The 19,240-nt window shown below is 43.4% G+C and overlaps 2 protein-coding genes across 2 annotated transcripts in view; one reads left to right on the plus strand and one right to left on the minus strand.

Moving 5' to 3' along the window:
• Window positions 1–2,264: 2,264 nt before the first annotated feature.
• LOC104281460 (uricase-like) lies at window positions 2,265–10,320 on the minus strand. Its single transcript, XM_009879456.1, has 8 exons — window positions 10,300–10,320; window positions 8,826–9,089; window positions 7,955–8,071; window positions 7,751–7,829; window positions 4,498–4,684; window positions 3,876–3,999; window positions 3,375–3,458; window positions 2,265–2,402 (listed from the first exon to the last, which is right to left on the minus strand). Exons 1-8 carry the CDS (start codon window positions 10,318–10,320, stop codon window positions 2,265–2,267), a joined length of 1,014 nt encoding a protein of 337 aa, XP_009877758.1.
• Window positions 10,321–10,456: 136 nt separating this feature from the next.
• The window catches only part of DNASE2B (deoxyribonuclease II beta), a 9,380-nt gene continuing 596 nt past the window's right edge, over window positions 10,457–19,240 (plus strand). Inside the window, exons 1-5 of the mRNA XM_009879457.1 lie at window positions 10,457–10,569; window positions 14,247–14,424; window positions 15,701–15,782; window positions 16,789–16,950; window positions 18,705–18,902. Of these exons, the coding sequence (XP_009877759.1) occupies window positions 10,457–10,569; window positions 14,247–14,424; window positions 15,701–15,782; window positions 16,789–16,950; window positions 18,705–18,902 (733 nt within the window). The remainder of the gene's footprint in view (window positions 10,570–14,246; window positions 14,425–15,700; window positions 15,783–16,788; window positions 16,951–18,704; window positions 18,903–19,240) is intronic.

Raw genomic sequence — 19,240 nt, forward strand, 5'->3', positions numbered from 1 at the left:
CAGTAAGCAACTTGAATAGCTCCTTAGAACAGGAGCTGGAAACAATCTCTCTCTCAGTTAAAATAATGCAATTCCATTGCGGAGACTGAATCTAATGAAGCCAACGGGAATTTGGTCAGGTTTCAGGCCCAGGTCAGTCTGGCTAAGGCCCGTTTTTAAGGCTGATTTATGCCACTGTTACCTGAATCTAATTGTCTAAAATCTGGGCTTCTTGCAAGTGCTTAAGTACTTTGTTTAGAAGCAGTCTGCCTGCATTAAGTGACTCAGGTTTGCAGAGCTGCTTGGAGCTACGCCGAGATGCCTTTAAAGACTTGCTGAATGTCTGCATGTCAGTAGAGGCTTGTAGAAATCACATGGCACAAATGTACACGTGTTGGTTGCCACAGGAAAGCCTAAATAGATACCTGTTTGCTGCTTTGTGTCCTCATTCTGCCAGGAAGGTTAGTCTGGTACTACCTCACAAGCCCACAAATGAAGCACCAATAGTAACGAAGGAAACCTGCGTAATGCATTTAATTTCTCATGAGCTAGGAAGGAGGTGGGTTGCATAGATCTGCCTTGTTTAGAAAGAGGTAAATGCTGAAATGTTTGGTAAGATTCTTTTTCAACTATTTTTTCATCTATTGGTACTGAACTGTCATTGGAAACATGACAGGTCACTTTTAGAGGTAAAATGGCTGAACTAAAACATATTTCTTTTACTTACAGTGTTTGCAGTCGTATATAAGTAGTAAATGATTTGATTTCTTAGTTGATAAACAGTCAAATACTAGTTTGTTTTTTGATGTTGCTCTTTATTTACCCTTAAAAGATACATTAATAAATTACAAGCACCTAGAAATAGCAAGACATAAACCCACAAGAATAATACAACACAATCTAACGAGGTAAGAAGGAATGTTCCCGGCAAAAGCTAAAAGTGTTGTAAATAAAACTTCGAGAATTGGCTAGTGACCAGAGACCGGTGTGTCTGGAACAGCTTCACTCTGTGGTTGTCATTTGTCCTGTTGTTTTTCAGGAGAGCTCAGGCTTGTGAACCAGGTCTTCCCTTCACATCTGTTGTGTCCTGCTCACCAAAGGCAAGTTCTTATCTTGCAAAGCACCTCCAAGTGTTGCACGACGCAGGACATGTGCCTCGTTTTTGGTGCCTCTGAATTTAATGATTGTACCCAAAGGAATGCTGTGGGTCTGTGAAATTGGGACGGCACACAGGCAACTGAATTGCAGTTTTCAGAAGTACCGTTGGGCACTTCCTGCTGTATTTGCACTCACATGGAATCTGTAAAAATTATGCTCGGAGAAAATGAGAGTAGTGGATAGAAGTTGAGCAGGAATTCTGTTGCAACTGTGGTAGCCACAGTTTGCAAGGTGAGAATTGTTGGCTCTATAGTTTTATCTCTATGTTTAAAGCTATCACCTGGGGTAACTAAAGTAAGATATGCTTTGTCTGTCTAGTTTTCTCCCTATTCCTCCCAAAAGTAAAAGGGTTATTCAGGTTGACTCCTGCCTGCTCAGAAGTCATGATAAGATTATTAGACTAAAGAAAACTATTTAATTAAACATAAGGAGATAGCCCAAAACCTCATACACCTCAGTGATTAATATAAAAGTAATTATATAGTAACTCTATAGCCTGAGTAGCAGCAGCAGCCATGCAGTCAGAATATGTGCAGAGAAGTTAGTCAACAGTGCTAACTATTCACACTGCACAGGAGATACGAGAGATACTTTTTCTTTTCTTTTTTCATTTCCTTCACAAAGAAATCAATGTCTGACTGATTCCCTGTTCAGCTACTGGGTCAGAACCTCAGCTCTGTAGACTGATGTGGCATCAAGGGGTCATGACAGGTTATGTCAATGAAACATCTGGTCTTGTACCTGTATATTCATTTTACTGAAGGAACATTAAGGAATAGAATATTCAGAGTTGCGGATTTTACGTGTCAAAAACATGTTACAGATATTATTGAATTAATTGTTTCATTAAGAGGCCTGTGAATAGCTGATTTAAAAATTAATTGACTATAATGTTTCCAGCTGGGATTTTCAAAAGAACATAGGGAATTTCAGTCTGCAGATCACACTGAGATTTTGATTTGATTGACATGGATTTCTGAATTCCTGAGGGTCCTTCAGAAATCCCAACCTCAGGAGTTCATAGAGGGAAAAGTGGTCAGCAATGGAAGAGGCCAATGAGGAATATATGTTGGTAGGAAAGCCATCCTGTTAAGCTTATCGGAAAAGTGTGAGTGTAGCCGAGAGGTTTAGTTTCCCTGGGCAGCTGCCAGTCCACACTGACTTCGCCTCTCATCCCTTAGCACTTGGCCTTGTGCTTCTAAGAACTTCTTCCTGCCAAGTGTGCAAGCACAGAAGCCATAGGGAGTTTCCACTGGAATCAGAACCTGAGGGGGAGGAGCACAAACACAGAGGTCATTTCTGAGACAGGGATGTGCCAGCACCATCACAGCAGAAACTGCAGCTATTCATCTCCTCCTAAAATCACACCCAGGCCCTTTCTTTTATGAATATCAATGGTATTGCTGTTATCTCCAGTGAAAGTGGATCTATAATGCCCACCTGAAAGAGGGCAAGGGTAGGATAGCATGGCAGCAGAATCACAGGACCTAAGGAGGGAGACTGGAACATAACTACACTAGAGGCTATCGATGCAAAACAGAATAACCCAGTTTGTCTCTGTCACGTGAGGATGACACAACAGGCTTGCAGCTGGACCTGGCTGTCACCTAGATCATCTGTGGAGGGAGGAGCAAATATATCTCATCCCCTGTATCTCTCACCCTCTGCTTGATCCCAGGCTTACACCTTGTCCACTGTTGGACCAACCTGTTTTGGCTCCTAATGGCTACAGACACATCCTTTCATTGCTCCTTTAGAGTGCTGGTCTTATGTCACCTGGAGCTGGCCTACTGCCTTGCTACCCTGCTGGGAACCCTGTGGCACCAGGGGTGCTCCCTGGCCTCGGTGGTGCTGCCGATGGAGCAGAAAGGAGAGTCTTCATGGGCTAGCTTTTCACAGGACCTGGCTGTGTGAAAGGATGCCATGATGCATTCTGCTTGGTTCTGTCACGGGTTGACAGAAGTCAAATTTAGTGGAGAAAACAGGACCGATATTTCAGAGATCCCTTTGATCTCAAAAACGTTGTGTTCCTTTAGCTTTATCAACAACACAAGAAGGCAGTTATCCTTCTCCTATAATTGGTGTAAATCTCTTGTAGAGGTAAGGTGGAACTTTCACTGGGGCTGGGAGAGGAAGTTTGCTCCCTTTAACTCTGTTCTGTGCAGAACTGCTGCTATGCTTTAAGGCTGACTGTTTCGAAAGAGTCCAGGCAAATTGTGTTTGGATCATGTACTTACTTCTTTGTCATTGGTCAAGCCTAGATTCTTCATGTCTAAAACATTATAAAAGATGTTGTTCAAGACGGTTTCTATGACCTGTACCTGAAACCATGAAAAAGGATGAGACAGTGAACTGGAGCGCCTAATCAGCCAACAGCCTGGCAGACTTTTCTCACTGTAACAAAAAGCAAGGCAACCCTCACCACCCCAACTGTACAGTTGATCAGATGCAATCTATTGAAGATGTAGACAAGGTTGTAGCACCCCTTTTGCTTTTACTCCTTTTGCTTTTACCCAAGTGCTGAGTAATATTCTCCCCCACTGCATTCAGAGCTGGGGACCAGCATATGTACTCAGTGTGTTTGTATTTTTTCAGACCATCTAGCTGTACCACCAACCAGCTTCCAGTCTTACTTAGAACCGCTGGAGGAAATAATAGGCTCATTTTGGTCTTCTCTAGTGGTCCAACTAACATTCACTATTGTTTAAGTAAAACATCAGTAGGAAGAAGGAAGATACCTGTGGGACTTTGGAGAGGACGAGCATCTGGATGGAGTTGACAGTTTTCTGGTAAGAGGGTGAATATTCCCCACAGTCGGGTGGCCCAGAAAAGGCTTCAATGATACATCCACGCACTCTGTTCCTGAAGGTAACACAGGTTCTTACAAGATCTTGTATCAACTGTCTCTGTCTAGATCCATAATGTTTTACTGTGGGGTTGGTTTTCTATTTTTTATTTTCTCTGTCTTTTCTGACAAATCGTAGCACGTGGGATTTTGTGGAAGAAAAATGTCACTGTCCTGTCACCTCCAAATTCCCCCCAAGCTCTATAATTCACAAATAGGTAACTTGCTAAAAGTGTTTAACAAAGTAGTCGTTAGTTTGTTCTCCTAAAGTGTTCTGTACCACACACTGAATTGTCCATTTAAATACTTCCCCTGATGCACCATCAGAGAGAGAGGTGTTCCCCCCCCAAGGTGTGCCTCGCACCCCTCCTGACGCGTGCTTAGTGCCCCTGCTGAGATCTGTGAGAATGGCCAGTGCACAGCAACTGCAGATCTGGCACTTGCACCTGCTGTATTGTATAGGGGGACCTAGGGTCATGGGTTAGGTAATAAATGTTATTTGATGTGACATGTACCATACGCAGTCAAAGTCAAAATCCTTGCATTCGCCATAGGACCATTTGCAGAGGAACTCTCCACATAAAATCCTGTCATTCCTGTCAGGAAGTGTGGTGTGTTCATTCTTATAGAAGCCTTCAAATCCAGACTGTGTTGTTTTCATAAGTTTCAGGTCTTTAATTCCAGCAGAAAGAACCAGAGGACCTGTGATCCAAAAATAGGAGACACCGTGAGCTCCTTTTCAGGCAGAGAAAAAGAAACCACTTTGTACTTGCAGTGACGGCTCCAGAGCCACGAAGCTGTCTCTTGAGGACTAACTCATGTGCTTCTGTTGCAAGCCTAGCTACTCAAAAAAATATTTTCTGCACACTGATGTTAGTAGAAGGGTAAGAAATGAGACAGAAACTACTGAAATCAGAGCTCAGTCTAGAATCCCATGAAGTGACCTGCAGTCGAGGAGAGCTGAGGACACCCTTTATCTCATCTCCTTGGAGCTGGGACATGCATCGTGTTGGCTCTCACTGACGTCAGTTTAGGGACTGCTAATTGTTCTAAAGGGAGACGAAATAGGCTCCCAGTGGTGCGGTGGACACGAGAGGTGTGGGGAGCCTTTCCTAACAGCATAGATGAGCGTAGAAACTCTCCGTACAGAGACTCGGGGCCTCCGTCGGAAATGTGTTTTACATACCCGTTCTGTTGTGCCTTTTGCATCCGTAAGAATGAGAGGGCGAGGAGCCAGTGCAAATCCCTGCAGCTCAGCTAATTAGCAGGAACTGGCACTGGTACAGAAGCCACCCACAAATTCAAACTGACAGCGGTGTTGCTCTTAGCTACTATTTATAAAACGTACTGTTGTAGATCACGGCTGCATGGATGATCATCTTCTAAAGACCAAGCAGTTTTGTCCTGAATGTTTTCTTCTGACAAACCTCTTGGGTGACATCTAAACAATTTCAAGCGGCCAGTCATTTAGAGTGCACCAGACTGATAACTGAAAATTTCACTGACCAGAGCTGCCAAAAAAGCAAACTCTGAGATGAGAAATTTCATGACATGTAGGCTTATCCAGCACATGTGCACTCAGTGGCTGAAGCCCAAGGTGCTGCTTCTGTGCTGCTCTTGGTGCTCACACTAGCTAGTTCAAAATTAATCTTTGATGCATAGTAATCCCGCCTTGGACTGGGAAGACTGACAGACTCTGTCTTGAAACTGAGTCTTTGCAGGAATTTATACTGAAAATACTGCCACAGGGATGGATATTTCTAAAGTATGTGATTGATTGGGTTTTTTTAAACTGCTTTGTCACTGGAAATTATCAAAACTGCCTTTTATCTATTTCTTCTCTTGCTTACATTCGTTGTAGGTTTTGAATGAGTCCAAGGAAATGTATCTATAATTTTGGCTACATCCTCCTGTTATTTACTAAAGCTTAAAAAAAGTCTCTAGAAAAGAGACTGTTCTTGGACAAGACATTCTGGGGTTTATTCAGATCCTGATGAATTTATTGCTTGGGTATAAGACTTTAATGCACAAGTATTAATGTAGTGCAGATACTATCAGTGAACCTGGAGACATATTTATCTCATTCAAATACATAGCTGTGTTTGAAGGAGCTTCTTGCAATGAATGATTTCCTGAAAGGCTGCCTGACTGTCTGGCTTTGTAGCAGTGACCTGGAGCTCACCCTGTAGACCATAACACCTGGACAAAGTTTTTGAGGAAAACAGCCCGTGCTGTGTGTTTTGTGCTTGTGCTGTCTTCAGTCATCAAATGGGGACTTGGTTAAGTTACTTACAATGCGTTCCATTTCCGAAAAACTCTGAGCCTTTTATCAGCCAATATAATAGTGAAAAATAAGCCTATAATTCTATTAAGCCTCACTGGATTTCTTTTAATTATGAGAAAAGTGTTAAAAGATAGGATTAACTGAGAAATAAATTTCTATGTCTAGCTGGTAGGTGCATAGGAGGATGCTGAAGATAGAGAAGGTTCTCTTATAAGGAGAGGAAAAGGTATTTGAAAATGTTCTCTTTGGTTATTGTTCGCCTAAGCAGGGAATCCTGAAGAAACTGGTAAAAGGCTACATGAAGGAAAGAGTAAGAAGGAAAGGCAGTTTCTTCAGTAAGCCTTAAAGGCTTTTTGTTTGTGTAGAACCTTAAATTGCAGAATTACATTTTGAATTTTCAAGGTTATGAGAAATTTAATTCAATCAGTACATTAAAAGCAGCAGCTTTTCAAGAAAACATAAACTATTTTTTTAAATTTCATTTCTCTCTTAACATTTTCCAGTAACCAAAGCCAGTACTATTGAGGCTGCAGCACAAGTTCCCATTACTAGGAACATTAAGAAAGACGAGGCCAAGAGGCACTGGAGAGTTGCACGGGCTCTCTCTTTTCTTCAGGAGGAACACAGGGCCAGTGCTCAAATGCATCTTTGAGAACTTGTGTCCTGTCTGCGGGTGAAACTGGCCTTGCCATTGGTCATAACCGTGACACGTTAGGAAAACAGGCAGAGAGGGTAGGATGGGAAATAGTTCTAGGTTACATTAGGGCAGTAATAGCGAACTAACACCTAAAACCTCTGAACTTGCTGTGTGAAACGGTGCGGTGGTCTCAGCTCAGTTCCTGGTAGTCTGAGAGATGGGTTCAATGAAATGCCAACACAGTGAGATTGAATTTACACTCTTGTGAGTCACAACGAGAATCCAAACACTGCTTTGTTTACGTACGGCATACAAAAATAGGAAGCACAGGCTGAAGTATTTTCATGGGAAAAATTGTTTGCATGTAGAGCTGAGTGCTGACAATGCTCAAGCCAGCCTGGCTTGCAGCAATGAAATTGCATCTTTCTTAGAAATAAGACCAAAACAGGTTTTGAAAATAACTGCAAACTTGGCAATTGGCCTACAGCTGTGTGCTTTCATGGTACATCCTCTATAGGGTGGTGATAATAGTGAGACTGCAGAGCATGGTGTAATGTAAACAAAGGAAGCGGACTGTTCTCACTAGGTTGTCATATATGCGCTGTTGTCACCACTATGAGTTTAAAATATACATACAAATGTGGGCTGCATTTGTTCTTCAGCCGTGTCTTGGAGAACAAGGACTGCAAAATCAGACTACAAACGTATTCCTTGTTTTAGACCTCCGGAGCGGTCTGGCTGCGCTATAAGCCCTGTAAGACCTTTAGCTATCTCTAAAGCCACCTTCATCTCTCATTGGTGGAAATATTAACAAAGAAGCCGGGGAAGCTGCAAAATCTTTCCTCACCATTTCGGCACTGCTCAGCTTCACAAAAGCGGATCCCGTCAGGAACGCACATGAACGCGTGGATGTGGGGAATGCCGTTCTGCAATTTAGACAAGACGTGTAAGTAAAAGTGCAGTAAATGCTATCTTAACTTGAAAACAGGAACTAAGGGAGTGATGAATGGCTCTGGCATAAACAAACTGAGTGTATCAGCATTTTAGATACCTCATGTAGACGTTGCCATGGTACTTCTTGAACGTAGGATTTGACGTACGCCACTTGACAAAACGTCGTCATAAAGTGTTTGCAGATGTCTATGGCAAATTGTTCTAAAGTTCGGATCTAAGACAGCAAACAGTATTATTAGAAAAAAGCAATAATCTCATGTACAAAAGTAGATGATTCTGGTTGTTGTAAATATTTGGGAAGGGTTCATGTGGGTAAAAAACCAGATTTCTCTCGTTTCTGGCTTGGTGCACTGTGCCTAGTCATTCAATCGACGTGCGGTGTACGCTGCAAATAGCAGCTACAGAGTCGTGTCAAAAATCTCCCATTCTGTGGTACCAGGAGCTGCAGAGAAGCTGTTACAGAAGCCTTGTGCTTTGAGGATATAATGCTGTAATAATCAGACCGATATTCTGCTTAAGTTTCACAGCCTAAAGATGGGATTTTGTTACTGAGACAATTTATGCTGCAGATTGTCATTATGATAGATGCCATTGAGGGAGGTAAGAGCAGAATTAAGAGGAGTCTCACTTACTTTGAGACATTTTGTTTAAAAATGCTATATGAGAATAGTGCAGTATTATGTGCTAATAAATTTTTTAAAAGATGGATCTTATAAGGCAAATCTAAAAAAAAATACTGCTAGCTCCATGATTGAAAATAAAAAAGGGCTTTGGAAAACTAAGGAGTCTGCGATATAAGCACTGAAGGAGGAAAAATTCTCTCCCAAACCACTGAAGGTGACTTTAGTGCGGATCTGATGTGCCGATGGGGGAAGAGATTATTTTGGTGTGTTTTGAAAATAAAAAATTAGTATAACAAACACTTCCAAATGAAGTCATAAGAAGCAGCAAAGCTAGTTAAAACATACCCCATTTTTTTTGGCCAGCACAAGGACAATATTCTTTATGGTGTCTGTAGGTATCACAGAAGAGTTGTTTCCTTCCAGGTACTCGTGAGCAGAAGTCAGCCGGAGATGTGTGCACACTTCCACTTCTTTAACAGAGTGCTTCTTCCCGTCTTTATGCAGGCGAAGGAACTTAATTGTGTTCTTGCCATACTCGCAGTTGAGGACTTCTACGTCCTTGATCTGCAGAGAAAATACATGGCAGTTGTGAAGGAACTCAGTGGAAGCCTGAGTTATGCTCAGTCAGTGAAACATAAGCAATGTTTATGGTCTTTATTTTTGCAGTTACTTGGAAGTGGAAATATTTCCAGTATAAATTGCAAAGCCCTGATGGGAAGAAAAAACACTTTAGGAAGCTATTATTACATAAGTAGCAGCTGTGACAAAATTTTAAAATGTTATGGGGGGCAGACCATAGAACCTGAGCAACAGTGAATTAGTCTGTCTGGTTCGTCATCTTTGCATTGGTCCTGACTGCACAGACCTTCACTGAATCTCCCCTCCATCATCTCTTGCTGAACCCAGAGTGTCCCCATGCAGTCAGTCACGGCAGGTCACGGAGAGAGTGGTCAGACCCTGGCACAGACTGCCTGGGGAGGGGGTTGAGTCGCCATCCCTGGATGTGTTCAAGTGTCGCTTAGATGTGATGTTGGGTGATGTGGTTTAGGGGTGACCTTGTAGTGTAGGGTCAGTGGTTGGACTCGATGATCCCAAGGGGCTTTTCCAACCTGAATTGTTCTAGGATTCTATGTTCTATGACTGTGAGCATTTGTGTTATGCTAAAATATCCAGAGCTTATTGCACTAGACTTTCCCTGAGGCCGAACTATCCTATACTTGCTATCAAGATCTTTTAATGTAAATCAGCACCTTTTAATGTAAGCATAATGAGAAGGGAAAAAGAATATTTTACACACCAAAATATAAATTGAAGCTTTTCCTGTGTGAGTTGTTAAAAGATTATCAGATGTAAAATTGCTTAATTCAGACATGTTTGTTCCTAAGAGAAATGTTAATACACTTAAAAGGCAATTTAAAGAAAATATTAACTAATTGCAGGGAAATTACTGTGGCTCAGAGATCCTTTTCTCTGCCTGTCAGTCGCTGTGGGCTCAGTCCCACACAGAAATGACGGCCCCACTGCCCGAGCCAGAACTGGGCTCAGCGCTTCAGCAGAACCCTCTTTGCAGGAAGGGTGCAAAGGTTGTGCTCGCTTACAAGGGCTGGATGGAGAAGTAACGAGATGACAATGATTTTGTTTTGCATGGCTGAACGCCAAGTTTTTTTCAGGTAGTTGTAAAAAAATTCGTGCTCCAGTGATGCAGCTCTAAAAAGAAAACAAAACGACTTTTGGTATCTGCTTTTTTTTTTCTTTTTTTCTTTTTTTTTAAAGCAGAATGCCGTGAATATCTAAATAGTCCCTGTAGTGGGAGCCCAACTTCCCAGGCTGGCCCCGCCATCTCAGGCAGCCGCCCAGGGTGTGCTTATTTCAGGGTGTGCTTACTGCTCCCTACGGCAGGAGCTGACGGTTAACCCAACGCAACTTCTCCTTTTAGAGCCTACTCAGCGCTCGCCCTGTGCAGCCGAGAAACCAAAATGCCCGCGGGATCTGCACGGTGTCACCCTGCTTTGCTATTGCTCCTCTCCTCCGCGCCCCTGTGGGCAGCTGAGATTTCCTGCAGGAATGAAGATGGGGAGACAGTTGATTGGTAAGTAAATACGAGTGAGTAAATAACACTTGAGATTAAACGGTGTGAAGTAGGTGGATCACTGAGAAGTAATGCATAGCAATCACTGGTTTAATCCTGCTTGCCTGTGAGTAGTAGCTGAATTTTGCATTTGGAAAAAAATAAGTTACTGAAATGTGATTTCATTTCGCTGAACCAACCACCCTGCTGCGTTATGACTAACTGCGGAATAATCACCACTCTACACAGCGTTCCTGTCTCCTCATCAAAGGGAGCGTAACCTGTGTTTGGGTGCCAAGGCTGCGCCCGCTGGCAGCAGCCCCAGGGACAAACCGGCCTGGGCTCAGCACGCGGCTCCTCTGCCCGGGGAGCGGAGCTGAGCGGGGAACACATCTGTGCCTTGCCCTTAGCTTCGACACTCGTACCCGAACAGCAGTGGGGTTACTGTCCCCTTGCTGCCCTGGCGGAGGGGCAGTGGAGGCTGAGCTGTCCCGGGAGGGGTGCAGGAGAGGCACAGGGTGGAAAGCACCCGCTGCGCCCCCCCAGCTGAGGAGCAGAAATCGTTCCCTGGTGCCAGCGTGTTAGCGCTGGTACCATCATCCCACTGCCAGCAGCAAGCCTGAGTTTGGGTATTAAATGATTAATTGGATTAACGTGCTTTGAAGATGAAAGACATGAGGTGTAATTACACAATATCCAGCCCAGGTTTAAAAAGTGAATTGAAGGCTCTTAGAACACCGAAGCCTCCCAAAGATAAATATCAACCAATTTCGAAAGAAAAGTGTCCTTCTCACAGAGCAGTGATTAATATGGATGCAGGGGATAAAGAAGGAGGTGCTCTTCTTGCACATCCCTTCCCCTGCATGCAGAGCTAACCGCCGGGACGGCAGAGCTCCTCGCCCGCAGGCAGGCAGCTCAGGCAGGAGCATAAAGCTGGCTTTGCTCGGGATTAGCACAGCATCATATGTATGAGGGGCTGGTGCATCTCTGTGACTTGTCAAGGCCCTTCTGGATAATGTGATTTTTTTCAGGAATCAGACTCTTAGTTGGTGCAGCTGCCCAACAGCTTGAAGGTAAAAGAAATTTCATTTCTCTGCAAACTGCAGTTATTCCTTGCAGAATGAGTCTGTGCTAAATCTAAAAAATCCTGCAGTCTAAAACCCAACAAAACAAACAAAAAACCCCTCAAACAATAAAAACATTTACCATCCCTTTATTTAATGATCACAATTTTTGTATCCAAATTCTTTGAGAAATTCTTTGCAAGCTGTGGCTGAGAGAGTTCACCTGTGTTTCTGTGTGAGCACCAGTGACATGGGATCCATTCCAGATGGGAACTGGGGGGTCTGCACAGACAAAATTGTGTTCCCTTCTGACAAATCTAGCAGGAAGGACAGGGGAGATTTCCTTTCTAATGTGTCATGATCACATGAAAGGAAACTTGCTTATCTGCAGGGGTCATCCTAATTTATTGACAAGAAATAGTCAGCTTTTGCCTGATTCTGGATTTGGTTGCTATGAAGCTGATGGGGGAAGCAAAACTGAAACTGCTGAGACAAGCTCCCCCTTCACCCAAAGATCTCAATGCCCTGTCAAACGAACACCGCACTGCAGGTTTTATATTCAGTTAGCGAGAGCTTTATGTGAGTTCCTACTATTCAGTGGTTTCATCCTGCAGTATTCTGTAATTACTCAGTATTAACACACCCTTTTGATTGCCGCTGAACCGGAGGAATCGCTTGCCTTGTCTGACCTGATCCTATCTGCACTCCCCAGCCGGGCTGCAGTTCCTGCCCACATGCTGTGCCCGGGCTGGCAGGAGTCTCCCCCGTGTTTTCATTCCACTCAGGAGCTCATCCCACCACCTCCACTGCACCTCGCAGCAAATGGCCATAGGATTGGCTCTCTAATTGCCTTTATTCATCCAAATTCACGGTTCTGTAAGAAGTTTTTCATGCAAATAAAAGCCAAAACTCTGCTTGCTGAGAAGTGCCGAGTCAAGGGCTGAAGTCACAGATGCACAATGTTTGGTGTGGGTGTCTTTGGGGGGGGGGGGGCAAGAAATAACGATGCGATTAAGAAGTAAAGATGTGATTTTTTTTTCTAGTGAGTTAGTGTTCAGTCACAAGCAAACAATGTGACAGTGCTGAAAGGGTATAAGCAGATTTGCTTTTCCTTGGTTCTCAGGAAAACAACTTTCACTCTGCTCCCACAAAGGCCTGAGCTCTTGAGAAACTTCCTGTGCACAAATGGCAGTGAAGACTTTTGTACAACTTTAATTGCTTAATACACTCAGCTGGCTTTCTGGATAGCTCGACTACTACTGTTTCTGTAAGCGTACCTGCTCACCTGGATTTGTCAGATGCAAGGCTGTAAACACCCTGAGAACATAAATCTTCCCATTTTTCCATTTTCCCACATTTCCGAGGAGTTTGGAAAGGCTTCTATACTAATTCCTGGACCAGCTCATCCTACTGTAACTACTGCTATTCCTCTCCTTTCTGAATCTTCATTTCAAATTACGGGACTGTTGTGACTCCTCACGCATGGGCAGCTCTCCCCAGCTTTGCTATATAGATTAATTTCTTCTCTGTGATCTGTCATCAGCAACAATTTCAAGGAACATCACTCAGCCGGTCAGGCAGTGGTTTACCAGGATCACCAGTGTGCGTTTTCCTTCTGCCTGCACATGTATGTTTCCCACAGATTAAATATTCCTCTAGCAAAATGCTTTCCTGCCACATCTCACCTGCTTTCAGAGATGCCTTGAGAGTGTAAATCAACTGGGCAAGGCTTACTCCTCCTGGTGTACTTGAAGCATTAAGCACAGTCAGGCTGCATTTTTGGTAAATAGTATAGGATTGAAAATAATGCCACTCAGTTCTTACTATTGATATAAATAACAAATTACTCAAGGACAGCACTCAAAGTGGCTCAGTTAATTATACTGCAATTAATCTCATGGACTTGTGCACTGGGAAAACCTGTTTAGTTCCTTAGGGACATTAATATGAATTAAGCCATTTACTGACAATATTGAATACTCTACAATTTTGAAAAGGTTTGTGTTTCTGGCTAAGGGTTTGCAAATATCTAGTCTGCAACAGTTCAGCCTCGTGTGAGTCTGTTATGAAAAGTAGGATTTGAACAACATTATCACATGGCTTTATACTTACTTTGGGGGTCACTATGCAATTTTATAATTTTAATACATAATTTTATTTATTCCATATAAAGTTATATTTATATAATATAAAAATATATCAGCAAGAGGGATTCAGGTTGAACATAAGAATGTTTGACAGAGTTTGAGACCTGAGGTTCTCTACCACAGCCAGGAGCAAAGGGATTTGGTAGCTAAATGAGACTCTAAATCAGGACTACCTCAGTTTTTTTCAGGGTACCAGCAGAGTCTGGCCACAGCAACAGGAGTTTGGTGCCAAATCAGCCTCCCTTGCTTGCTAAGAACAAATGTGTCTGCAGCAGGTACTGTCCTGTCAAACGCTGCTGGTTCCTGGGCTGGGTCACCTCCTCGAGACTGAGGGACGTCCACACCATGTGCTGGTGGCACTGGTCCCCCTCCAGCATGGGCATCCCCAGAGTCACCCTTCTCTCAAATCCTCGACTGGGCAGGAGATACTGATTGACACGTTCGAGCAGGACAGCTGTGAAAAAATAACTGCTCTTTGCTCTTGCAGGTTTGCTCTTTACAAGTTGCCCAAGCACACCAAAGGAGAGCTCCCCATGCTGGGGCTGGAATACCTGTACATGGACACCCTGGCTCCGCAGTGGCAGCTGGGAAAATACCTCGTCAACATGACACAGGGTGCTCTAGGACAAACACTGGAACAGCTATACGAGATGTACGAATCTGAGGCAAGGAACATTTAATTACCATTTTGTTAGTACGCTTACTTGGTGGTACATGCAAATGAAATGAAACCGGCCAAAATAAGCACGTAGAGGTATGGCCAGACCTGACCAACTAGTTCTACTAAAACATGTCAAGGGGAGTGTCTTGACATCTGGGCAGGTTATCTGCAGTTTTGGCTACAATTAAAACTTATCCTTGAACCTCTAATTTCTAGTCTAGCCTTTCCCACACTTAAGGTATTGCACACCAAAAAAATGAGAACTGGTACGTGGTCCCTTTGCCGCCTTCTCTGCAATTCATGTTGAGCAATGTTTGAGGCTGGGAACCGTCTGTAAACTCAGACCAGGCCGGTGGAGACTAGTACACACACTTGTCCTAAGCCCTCCCATGTGCATGTGTTTCACACTCTGTCTCAAACCAAACCTGGGTTTTGCTCTTTCCCCTGAAATCACTGCGACTGTTTCAGCAGTGATATGCTGCTCGTTAGGCCTTTTTTCCCCCCCTGCAGTCAGATACCTCATTTATATTTGTGTGAAGCGATTACGAAGTACCGCAAGATCTGCCTGTAGTTATTTTTTTACGGTAGTATTCTTGTGAGTCTGGGTGTGTCTTTGCATTTCTGCTGTGGGTTAGTGGTAGGGTGTCATTAATTTCTTTGTAGAAGAGATTGCCAGAAGTCAGACAAATACTGGCAAACCAGCCAACTGTCCTATTCCAGGTCTTGCTATAATTGTAATAAACTGCTTACAAACTCGAAGTACATTGGGAGGAGAAGCATGTCCCAACTCCTTTGAAGTTCTCTATTCAGAGGGAATAAGGTGCAGCCATATGCAAATATTTTGCCAGAAAGCATTAATTGCTTGCCCTTCATAAGAATACTTGTCATGTCGAATTTCCATCATCAAACATTTTCACCAGATTTGGTTGCTAAATCAGAGAAAGGCACAAAAACAAGAGGGGGGAACTTCTTTACAAGGCAGTGCCCAATAAACCCGTGGAAATTGCCTTAGTGAGCGTATTCAATCTCTTGAGGAAGTGCTGCTGCAATGACTGAGAGAACTTCCACTTTGTATTAACTGGGACCCTAGTGCTGAGTCCTCAGGTTTATTTTACTGTACCTTCTGCAGACTGTGTCAGCTGAATGGGGAGAAGGATTAGGCTCACGATGTTCACACATAGAAGTCCTGAATTCTTTCTTCTGTTCCTAGCAGAAGATGTTTGCCTAAATGCTTTCCTTTTACCAAATGTCATGTTTCAGAAATGTGTGTTTTCCCGCAGAAGAACAGCATTGCATACGCAATATACAACGATGAGGTCCCTGAATCAGAGTCTGACGGGTGGAAAAGAGGACACACCAAAGGTACAAGGAGAGTTGCAAGCTACTGTTTTCTCCTTTCTAAAGCTATTGATAGCATCTGCTTGTCTATTCTTCTATCTGCATATCTAGAATTCCTGCCTAAAGCAAAACTGGAGAATGATTGGCATGATGTGGGGTTTGTTATATATGCTGCAGCTTCTGTTTTGGGTTTGCTGTGTTTTTGCTGTGTTGAAAAACTCTTAGGGCTTATGAACCCTTTGTTTTCAAGTGTTGAAACTCAAACTTTCAGCAAGTACAGACCATATCGTCTTGAGCCTAATGGCGAGAGTAGTACAAGATACGAAGGGAAAGGCACCCTAAACATAAACGCCTCCAAACCCTCTCTCTCTGAGGCACGAAACTGCTGCTGAGCTCATGGAAGCACTGAAGTATGCTGTTTTAAAGTAAAGGAAGATTCGGTGGCTGTCTAAATGTTCCCTTGAGGAAGCAGATGGGGTTTCCCAGCCTGACTCCGGCACGAACTGCTTTTTGCTGGGCTGTATTTTCAGGCTGCAGGGATGGGGCCGATTTGGGAGCCCCACTCCTCCCCAGAGCACCTTGCTGCAGGGGAGGCACAGCCCAGCTCTCTGCTGCTTCCCCAGGGAGGAGAATTTGATCTGGGAAAGAGGACACGAGGTTGCCAGAGTCTGTTTTGCCTTATGCAGTGAATATATCAAGGGAAGGAACACAAGCAGTAGAGAGAGAGTCTCAGTTACTATATCCTCAGACTTCTTGAAGAAAAAATTTGAGCACAGAAAGGATTTGAAAATACATTTTTTTCAAAAGGAACGTGGTTACACTTTGAGTTAGGCTATGCAAGAGAAATTAATGCAATTTTAATATATTAGTGCCTTCTATAGTCCATTGATTTACTCTAGAGACAGTTTACTGTAGACATTGACACATCAAAGTGTGGTGTCTGCAGCAGCAGATCCAAAGTAGAACACAGCTCTAGCTTCTCAGGGCTTTTCCCCCCTTGTTTCATTTGCAATAACTTATTTTTGGACAGGATTTCTGCTCTTGGACAAATCACAAGGCTTCTGGGTGATTCACAGCGTGCCCCTGTTCCCTCCCATCCCCGAGGATGGTTATGGGTATCCAGCTACTGGGGAGTCCTACGGACAGACAGCCATCTGTATAACCTTCAAATATGACCAGTTCTCAGAAATAGGTATGAAAAGCTTGTCCCTAAGGAATCCTTTGCACCTCTTGGACTGCTTTCCTCAAAAATCACTTGTTCTGTCCTTCATTGTCAGAGTGGGAAACCAAGTGGGGCCTGGGAACAGCATTCTTGGCTTCAGTATGATTATCTAATAATTTCCTGTGTGAATGTGGGAAATGCACTCGCCCACTCTGCCTCCGGCTCCCCATGGGGACTGTTGGGATAATAATAGTCATGAGGGCATATTGAGGGGAAACCCAGTCCATCCATACAAAATGTTTTGGAAATATAAAGTATCATAGTATCACAGAATGTTCAGAGTTGGAAGGGACCTCTAGAGATCATCTAGTCCAAGCCCCCTGGCAGAGCAGGATCACCCAGGGCAGCCACACAGGAACATGTCCAGGTGGGTTTGAAGGTCTCCAGAGGAGACTCCACGACCTCTCTGGGCAGCCTGTGCCAGGGCTCCGTCACCCTCACAGGGAAAAAGTTCCTCCTCATGTTGAGGTGGAAATTCCTATGTTCTAGCTTATACCCATTATTCCTTGTCCTACTATGGGGCACCATTGAAAAGTAGGAAGATTAAACGTTTCTAAAAGTAATAGCTCATTCAGCTGCAATTGTCTGCAGTTGCAAAAATGTACGGCAACTACCACTTGGCTTGTCAGAAATGTTAAATATGAAATAATATTACCCAAAATTTCCCCAGGTACTTTTTGCCCCATAAAACACCAATACTAAAATTAATAAAAACCCCTAAACAATAGAATCTATATCTGTAAGATTCAAAACGATCTGACAGTGATATCTGGTACTGGAATTCTGAAAATGGGCCATCAAAAGACATTACAAGAAGTCATACTGGCATGCTCGTTAACGTTTTTCACACTGTTTTCCACCCTTTTATTAGTTATGAACCTCAGATGGTGTTAATGAAACACAGATGCTGGGGAAATGGCCAGGCTGGCCACACCCCAGAGCTATCTAAACCAGGTTCCTGCTTGTAGAAGCATTTCTGTGCACGTGCTTAGGGAAAGAAGAAAACAAGATGCATACACTAAAGCTTTTCCTGCTCTATCCTCCCAGCTTCTGGTAATCTGTGGTTCATGGATTTCCTGAGCTGGAAAGACGGGAAAGTTCCTGATGGACTGGTCTTCCATGAACTCTTCTAATGAGCCCAATATATGATGAGCCTTGCTCTTTATGATATCCATGGCAAGGGCTTGTACAGTTAAGCTCCACACTGTATAGAAAAGTAAATTTCTTCTGCAAATTCAATCCAGATGATGAAAGGCAAACTCTGTTCTCCCTAAAACTGAACTAGCTCTTCTGTCTGCCTTTGGCTTGCCAGCTGTAACTGACTGGAAACCTCTCCTGTAAATAGGGACAGGCATGGATTTACACCTGGTGTCTGAGCACTGTGTGACTGCTTAGAGGCCTGAGGATGAGCATGCATGGAAGTGGCAGTGGACCGAGAGCACCCTGTACCAGTTCCTCTAGGCATAATGAGGTGGAAGTGAAAAAAACTGAGTGTCTTATCCCAGCCAGTCTAGCTGCTGCAGGGCCAGTTGGCGTACAAAGCGATTAAATGTGGTTTTGGTTGTTAAAATATGATACTTTGACACTGAACTCCTCCAGGAGATAGGCTGTGAAGATTAAGAACGATTTAGGTTTTCTATCCAAGGCACAACTTTGCCCTCTTGATTGCTTTGCTTTAACCCATTTTAATTCTGCATGTGTTCATTTCTTTGGGTTTTTCTCAGACCAACAGATGCTGAGTTATAATCCAGGAATCTACAGCTGTTCCATCCCTAACATCTTCCAAGCTGATCTCCCGAATCTGCAGAAGCTCTGTGCAGGGTCCAGGCTGCCCCCAGCACCCTTGCGCCACCTCTCCAAACTCCAGTCAGCTCACGGGGAAACCTTTCTCCAATTTGCAAAGTCACACTTGTTCGTAGATGGTAAGAGAACCTGTCGCTCTATCTGTCACGCATTCTCAAGCAAGAAATAAGCAATTAATATATTCTTTGGCAATTAGCATTTTCTCTGAGGGGAAAATAGTTCAGCTTCAGAAATAAATGTAACAGAGGCCAAGAAATGGTGTCCCATCATAATACTCTCTCAGCCCCACAAAGCAAAAAGCTGGCTGTCCTTCAGATACCTTAAAGTGTTCAGCAGTGGGATGTTGAGAAAATTTATTTCCTGTTATTCAACAGTAACAACAAACTAAAAAAAATGGGGTTTGAATCATCTCCATTTTATTATTATGAAGACCTCATTTTTTTCCCTTTCCTTTTGT

This window comes from Apaloderma vittatum, unplaced genomic scaffold, assembly GCF_000703405.1.
Source record: "Apaloderma vittatum isolate BGI_N311 unplaced genomic scaffold, ASM70340v1 scaffold21232, whole genome shotgun sequence".
NCBI lineage: Eukaryota > Metazoa > Chordata > Aves > Trogoniformes > Trogonidae > Apaloderma > Apaloderma vittatum.